Here is an 8166-nt window from a genome sequence, read left to right as displayed (position 1 = left end):
CAATAAAAATGAAAAGCATTACTAGCTAATACTATAAATTTCTGATTATTTAAAATTGAAAACTTTAACTATGTTGATAATGGGATTGCATTCCACAATCTCTAAAGTATCAATTAAGTCAAATCAAAACAGCACCGTTCGATTTGTTCGATTTACATTAGTACGGCACGAAAAAGGGTACTATATAGATGTATAAAATTTGTGAAGGAAAGCATAAATATTTTGATAGTTAATGGAAGATTAGGTTCTTTCCAAGTATCTAGTTCTTAGTACTTCATTTAGAACATTAATAGTAATCGCAATTGCTAATTGGATTAGCAAGAATATAGTTGTTTTTAATAATCTGAACAAGCCATCGAAGAGATAGAAATACAAGTGATGATGATAATAAAAAGAACGGTGAGACCAAACGTTATGGAATGAGAGAGCATAAGGTTCTGTTTTTCCAGCTAGCTCTACTAATCCATTATCTACATCTCTCTCTCTGATTCCCACTTGACTCTCATCCAGAGCCTGAGCACCACAAAGATTGATTGAATAAACGACAATTCTCTCTTTCTCTGTTTCACCGTTACACACATCATCATACGCACACTGATCCGTGTGTGTTTAGTACATATACGTACGTACAAAGTACAAATTCCCAGAGCATACTGTATAATAATTTCGGCTAATGTTTTTACTAGACTAAGAAGTTAAAGTCTACGAACATCCAACTCAAAATTAATTGGCAATGAGTGGAGAGGTCCTTCCATATTATATTTTAAATTATTAAGAGGATATTAACAGTGTAGGACTATTATCCTCAACACGCCCCCTCACGTGTAGTCTCGTTGCGTCTAACACGTGGATCTACGTTGTGTGGTGATCGTTGGGCCTACTCACAAACGGGCCTAGCTCTGATACCAAATTAAAGTCTGCGGACATCCAACTCAAAACCAATTGGTAATGAATGGAGATGTCCTTCCATATTATATTTTAAGTTATTAAGGGAATATTAACAGTGTGGGACTATTATCCTCAACACTAGATGCAGCTTGTATAACTAATCTAGCCATTTGGCTAAGAAAATTTAGTCTCCTAGATGAGTTTTTTTTCTTTCTTTTTTAATCCAGATCTCGTAGTAGAGCCATAACCTGGAGAAACATATCTACGACATGACAAGTTAAGGCTTAACATCTTGTTTGCTTGGGTCTAACCTAGTCCGAGTTGTATATCAGATTGTACGCTTTTATGTTCTTATGTGAGGTGAGGTGCAAAAGTTTGACTCAACCCATACATCTGACTCAGAAGTATTGCGGTGGAGTACCATCTTCCACCGAACTCGTTATCACGTATTTAACTAAATTCAAAATAATTTTGTTATTTAATATTGAATCAAATGTAACAAGTCAGATTCAAATAATGTGTTCGATTTAGATAAGTGAGATTCAAACAAGACAGTTAAATCATAAAAATACAATCAAACTGTAAATAAGTTAACTAAAAATATTTCATGAGAGGTGGCCGTCAAATTTAAGAAAAATATTCAAACAAGAAGATAAAAGGCCGAAAATGTAAGAAAAATATTCAAATAAGAAGATTGAAGGCGAAAATGAAGCTTCAATTTGGTTTTCGCTTATCAAGTTAGGGATAGTTGATACAACTATCACTAGTTTCGTCAATGTAATTAGAAATCTGCATGAATTTAATGGTGTGCCCTATTTATTTATTTTCACAAAGAAAAAGTTGCATGAATTTGATAGTCTGCTCTATTTTTCCCTTTCTTTTGGATATATATATTTTTTTTTAATCGATGAATCCTTGTTTGTCCATAAACTTTAGAGCTAAGCAACTAGAGAGACGAAGTTTTTACCAATTTTTGAGATATCAATCTTAATTAGTAATTGGATATAGAATGAGCTAAAAAGAGTTTATCGACATAAGCAAGTGAGACCAAACATGATGGAACGAGAGCAGAAGGATCAGTTTTTCCAGCTCTACTAATCTATCTATATCCAATTCCCACTTGAGCCTGCAACCCAAGGCGATTGATTGAATAAACGACAAGTCTCTCTTTCTCAGTTTCATTATTGCATAAATCATACGCACAGTTATCGATGGATAATCCTATGTCATGTGTATTTGTACGTATACGAGCAGTACATGCAAAGTACAACTTGGCAGGCTTGTCAGAGCATCCTGTATAATAAAACTAACTGTTTCGGCTATTTTTGTACTGTCTCTATAATTGCCCTATCCATACGAAGAGGGGACGGGCCAGGCCAGGCTAACTTTCTTAAAACAGAATGAGGATAGAGATGGAAAAGTCCAAGGAAAGGATTTTTACGCTCTTTCTCATCCAGATTGGTTTTTAAACCGAATGGCTATAGAAATAAATAAGTCACCATAAGCATTTTATTTAATTTTTAAGTGTGTTGAGTGAAAACTTTTGAGATATATAAATTAGAATTTATAAGTCTGAAAATGAAATTTTCTTTTGTATTGGGATTTCCAAATTAGGAAGATTCGAACACAACACAAAGACCACTAGCTAGTTAGGGGCGGAGGTGGAAATTTTTAAAAGGGTGTAGACTCTTATTATAGGTGGCAATCAATATAAATGAGCTTGGAGCCCAATTTTTTCAAAAAAAACTAGGCTATGAAGCCAGATGGGTTGGGCGGGCTATGACATAAGCTGGCTTCAACCCTGCCACTAGTTCAATTGTTGTGATCGGAGAAATTTTCTAGTTTGATGGCTCTATTAGATTTTGCCATTATAAGAGGAAACAAGATGGTCATGACAAAATAGCAAAAATGCAAAGTGTATCCATTTCTTTCCATTAAAACTTGCCCCTAACTTATGAGTTGCTTTTTCATATTTGTCTCCGGTGTTCAGCATGGGACTTACCGCTTTCCAAAGGGATTCCCGATTCATAAATATTAGGAAATAGTCTATATTTGAGTCATGTATTTTAGGAAAAGCTAAGTACGTGCAGTTCACGTATTGTGTCTTGATGACCAAGACATATGAATGTATAAATATCTAAATAATGAATGAGAAAACTAAGACTTTTCGAGAACTTGACATGGTCTCAAGAGCCTGGTTAAAACCCTAACCCTAAAATTTTCAAGTTCTCTTTAAGCGATGGGAGAAGGAGATGGAACAAACTCATCAGGTGGAACAAAGGGAAAAGACATAGTCTATGATTCGCCGAAGAAAAATCCGGTGTATCATCTTGGATCAAGTGATGGTCCTGGAATTCTAATTACTCTGATTGCTTTGAAAGGAACCAATTATGATGAATGGGCTAGAGCCATTAGAAGATCTTTGATAGCTAAGAGGAAGTTTGGTTTTGTTGATGGTACCATTAAACAACCTGAAGACCCTGACCAGTTGGAGGAATGGATTGTTTTCCATTCAATGGTGGTTTCCTGGATTAATAACACACTGGATTCTTCAATCAGATCCACGTTAGGAGATTATGACGATGCGGGTCTTCTATGGACACACTTGAAGAAGAGATTTTGTGTTGTCAGCGGCACAAGAATCCGTCAACTAAAATCTTATTTGAGTGAGTGTAAACAAGGGAAGTCTGAGAGTGCTGCTGTCTATTATGGAAGATTAAACAAAATCTGGGATGAGCTGGTGACATATATGAAAATCCCACAATGTAAGTATGGTCTTTGTACCTGTAATATTTCAACTCCGGTAACTAGCTTGCGAGAAGAAGATTATCTCCACTATTTTTTGATTGGCCTGAATGGTATGTATAGCTCATTGCGTGAACAATTGCTAGCAAGAGATCCTTTACCAACCATTGATGATGCGTACCAAAATGTGGTGAACTCTGATAGATTAAGAACGGGAGATGGTATTCTATCTAAAGAAGTGCATGAGAATGTGATGGCGTTTAAAGTGCAACCTGATCAGACATCAACTACAAGCATGTATGATACTACGAAGTTTTGTAAGCACTGTAATAGAGTTGGACATTTTGAAGATGGGTCAAATCATTGGCTACCCTGAATGGTGGGTTGAAAGATCTCGTGGTGGTAGAGGATCTGGTAGAGGCGGCAGAGCTGGTGGTAGAGGCCGGGGTAATTATGTTTCTGACAGAGGTGGAAGAGGATATGGCAACACCAATATGGTGCGTGCAAATAATTTGAATGTACCAGCAGCACGGCAATATAGTGGTACTACATCTGCAGATGGAGCTAGCTTGGTTGGCGTAACAGCGGCTCAGCTTCAACAAGTGCTGGACTATTTGAGTTCAAACAAATCAAAACTATAATTGCAAGGTAAACAGAATCGTACTTCCTGGATTGTGGATACAGGGGATACGAATCATGTCACATAAAAAATTGATGACATGATAGAAGTAAAATAAATTACGGCATGCTCAGTAGGCTTTCCATATGGAAAGTATGCAAACTCTAATAAAATAGGGACTGTGATTCTTTCTGGTGGTTTGAAGCTTAACAATGTTCTCTATGTACCTCAAATAACATGTAACTTGATCTCGGTCACACAGATGATCGATAAGTTAGCTTGTGTTGTGCAATGTACTAACAGTTTATGTCTTATACAAGACCGGTTGACAAGGAAGGTGATTGGAGTGGGTGAGAGACAAGGTGGACTATATCTCTTTCGTGGTGTACCTTCAGTTAAAGTGCTTGCAGTTCGTGGAGATTCGTATGAGTTATGGCATCAAAGAATGGGACATCCGGCAGAGAAAGTATTACAAAAGATACTAGCTATGAGTAGGTTAGTTAGGAAGAATAATAATTCTTGTGATATTTGTCCACGAGCAAAACATCGTCGAAGTAGTTTTCCTAATAGTCAAAGTAAAGCTAGCTGCATATTTGAGTTAGTTCATTTGGATTTATGGGGGCCTTACAAGACACCTTCGTCTTGTGGAGCTCATTGTTTTTTTAACAATAGTTGATGATTTTTCAAGAGGTGTGTGGATTTATTTGATCAAGAATAAAACTGAAGTTGAATCGGTATTTCTTAACTTTATTGCTCTTATTAAACGTCAGTTTGACAAGGAAATCAAAAATGTTAGGAGTGATAATGGAACAGAATTTAATACTTTGCGTGGTTATTTTAAGACCAATGCAATAATATTTGAGACGTCTTGTATTGGTACACCCCAACAAAATGGGAGAGTTGAGAGAAAACATCAACATATAATGAATGTTGCAAGAGCTGTGAGATTCCAAGCTAATTTACCAATACAGTTTTCGGGGGAGTGTGCATTGACTGCAGCATACTTAATTAACCGAACACCAACACCTTTGCTCAATAATAAGAGTCCATATGAAATAATGCTTGTAAAGGAGATAAGTTTGCAAGTCGAAGAAGAAGGTGTTTATTTCTTGTTACCCATTAAAAAGGTATGGCAAGTTTATGACTTAGACACAAACCAGTTTTTGGTGTCCAGAGATGTATATTTTTATGAACATCAGTTTCCATATATGATAGCCAATGTTGAGTAGTCATATAATATTGCTCCATCAAGCATTGAAACATGTTGGAGTGATGATGAGGATAGAGAAGAAGTACAGTCGCCTGGAGAAGTCATTGAAACTCGACAGCCTGAGATGCAGCAACAACAAAGAAGTGATGATACACATCTTGGTATTGAATGTGTAACAGAAGAATTGCAAGGAAGTGTTCAAGAACAACCTGAGGAGACTGAACAGGATGCTTCATCCAATGACACTTCGGTGGAAGTTGCGGTAGATAATAACATCAGTGAGATGGGTAAAGGAAAACGTCAGAAAATTCCTTCTAGCAGACTCAAGGGATCTGTGACGCATACAATACGTGAAAATAGTCCACCTTCCACTCAACCTACACAATCATCATCCTTAGGTACACCTTATCCTTTGACATATTATGTTAGTTGTGATCGTTTTTCTGTTGTGCATAGAAAATATCTTGCAGCTCTAACGACGGCAAATGAGCCCAAAAGATTCAAAGAATCTATGAAGCATCCAGGATTGGAAAAATCTATGGCTGAAGAAATAAAATCTCTAGAGGAACAAGGAACATGGGAATTGGAGGAATTACCACCTGGTAAGAAGGCATTAGGAAGCAAATACATTTATATAGAGAAGCGTGATGAAAATGGGAATTTGATACGTCTAAAGGCAAGATTGGTGATATTTGGGAATCATCAAGTTGAAGGATTGGATTAAAGTCTGCGGACATCCAACTCAAAACCAATTGGTAATGAATGGAGATGTCCTTCCATATTATATTTTAAGTTATTAAGGGAATATTAACAGTGTGGGACTATTATCCTCAACACTAGATGCAGCTTGTATAACTAATCTAGCCATTGACTGCAGCATACTTAATTAACCGAACACCAACACCTTTGCTCAATAATAAGAGTCCATATGAAATAATGCTTGTAAAGGAGATAAGTTTGCAAGTCGAAGAAGAAGGTGTTTATTTCTTGTTACCCATTAAAAAGGTATGGCAAGTTTATGACTTAGACACAAACCAGTTTTTGGTGTCCAGAGATGTATATTTTTATGAACATCAGTTTCCATATATGATAGCCAATGTTGAGTAGTCATATAATATTGCTCCATCAAGCATTGAAACATGTTGGAGTGATGATGAGGATAGAGAAGAAGTACAGTCGCCTGGAGAAGTCATTGAAACTCGACAGCCTGAGATGCAGCAACAACAAAGAAGTGATGATACACATCTTGGTATTGAATGTGTAACAGAAGAATTGCAAGGAAGTGTTCAAGAACAACCTGAGGAGACTGAACAGGATGCTTCATCCAATGACACTTCGGTGGAAGTTGCGGTAGATAATAACATCAGTGAGATGGGTAAAGGAAAACGTCAGAAAATTCCTTCTAGCAGACTCAAGGGATCTGTGACGCATACAATACGTGAAAATAGTCCACCTTCCACTCAACCTACACAATCATCATCCTTAGGTACACCTTATCCTTTGACATATTATGTTAGTTGTGATCGTTTTTCTGTTGTGCATAGAAAATATCTTGCAGCTCTAACGACGGCAAATGAGCCCAAAAGATTCAAAGAATCTATGAAGCATCCAGGATTGGAAAAATCTATGGCTGAAGAAATAAAATCTCTAGAGGAACAAGGAACATGGGAATTGGAGGAATTACCACCTGGTAAGAAGGCATTAGGAAGCAAATACATTTATATAGAGAAGCGTGATGAAAATGGGAATTTGATACGTCTAAAGGCAAGATTGGTGATTTTTGGGAATCATCAAGTTGAAGGATTGGATTATAATGAAAAATTTGCACCAGTGGCAAAGATGACAACAGTTCGTACCTTTCTAGCCGTTGCAGCAGTTAAGAATTGGGAAGTGCATCAAATGGATGTCCATAATGCATTTCTACATGGAGATTTGGAAGAAGAAGTGTATATGAAGATACCTCCAAGATTTGCCAAAGGAAATTCAAATTTGGTATGTCGAATGAAAAAATCGTTATATGGTCTTAAATAGGCGCCTAGGTGTTGGTTTGCAAAGTTATCGACAGCCTTGAAGAAGTATGGTTTTAAGCAATCATATTCAGATTACTCTCTTTTTACTATGACAAAGGGAAAGATGCAGCTTAATGTCTTAGTATATGTTGATGATCTGATTGTGGCAGGCAATGATCTTGTTGAACTTCACAATTTTGAAACTTACTTAGGACAATGTTTCAAGATGAAGGATTTGGGAAAGTTGAAATATTTGTTAGGATTGGAGGTTGCTCGTAGTAAACAATGTTTCTATATATGCCAGAGAAAATATGCATTGGACATTATAATGGAGACAGGATTATTGGGTGCAAAACCTGCAGAGTTTCTTATGGAGAAGAATCACCAACTGGCATTGGCAAAAGGGAATATACTTGATGATGTGGAAAAATATAGAAGATTAGTTGGCTGTTTGATTTATCTGTCAGTTACAAGACCAGATCTGGCCTACTCAGTGCACATTTTATCACAATTTATGCAACAACCTAGAATGGAACATTAGGAATCAGCACTTCGTGTGGTTAGATACTTGAAGAAGAGTCCTGGACAAGGAATTTTGTTGTGCTCTGATAGTGGTCTTAATTTAAAAGGATGGTGTGATTCAGATTGGGCAAGTTTTCCATTGACTAGACGTTCATTAACATGATGATTTGTTC

The 8166-nt window shown here is 36.7% G+C and overlaps 1 protein-coding gene across 1 annotated transcript; it reads left to right on the top strand.

Annotated features, from left to right (window-relative positions):
- The first annotated feature begins 3127 nt into the window (after positions 1-3127).
- On the top strand, positions 3128-6186 carry LOC113345883. Its single transcript, XM_026589537.1, has 5 exons — positions 3128-3898; positions 3984-4235; positions 4515-4718; positions 5023-5379; positions 5482-6186. Exons 1-5 carry the CDS (start codon positions 3128-3130, stop codon positions 6184-6186), a joined length of 2289 nt encoding a protein of 762 aa, XP_026445322.1.
- Positions 6187-8166: the final 1980 nt, after the last annotated feature.

Source organism: Papaver somniferum, unplaced genomic scaffold, assembly GCF_003573695.1.
Source record: "Papaver somniferum cultivar HN1 unplaced genomic scaffold, ASM357369v1 unplaced-scaffold_84, whole genome shotgun sequence".
NCBI classification, from domain to species: Eukaryota; Viridiplantae; Streptophyta; class Magnoliopsida; order Ranunculales; family Papaveraceae; genus Papaver; species Papaver somniferum.
The sequence above is the reverse complement of the archived record's forward strand: the minus strand, read 5'-3'. Positions and strand labels throughout refer to the sequence as shown.

Bases quoted from the DNA above. Each gene is read 5' to 3' on its own strand.
- LOC113345883 (XM_026589537.1), top strand. From the start codon at position 3,128: ATGGGAGAAGGAGATGGAACAAACTCATCAGGTGGAACAAAGGGAAAA. The intron at 3,899-3,983 runs GTGCAACCTGAT...GACATTTTGAAG, and splicing joins AGAATGTGATGGCGTTTAAA to ATGGGTCAAATCATTGGCTA. The intron at 4,719-5,022 runs GTATTACAAAAG...ATTAAACGTCAG, and splicing joins TGGGACATCCGGCAGAGAAA to TTTGACAAGGAAATCAAAAA.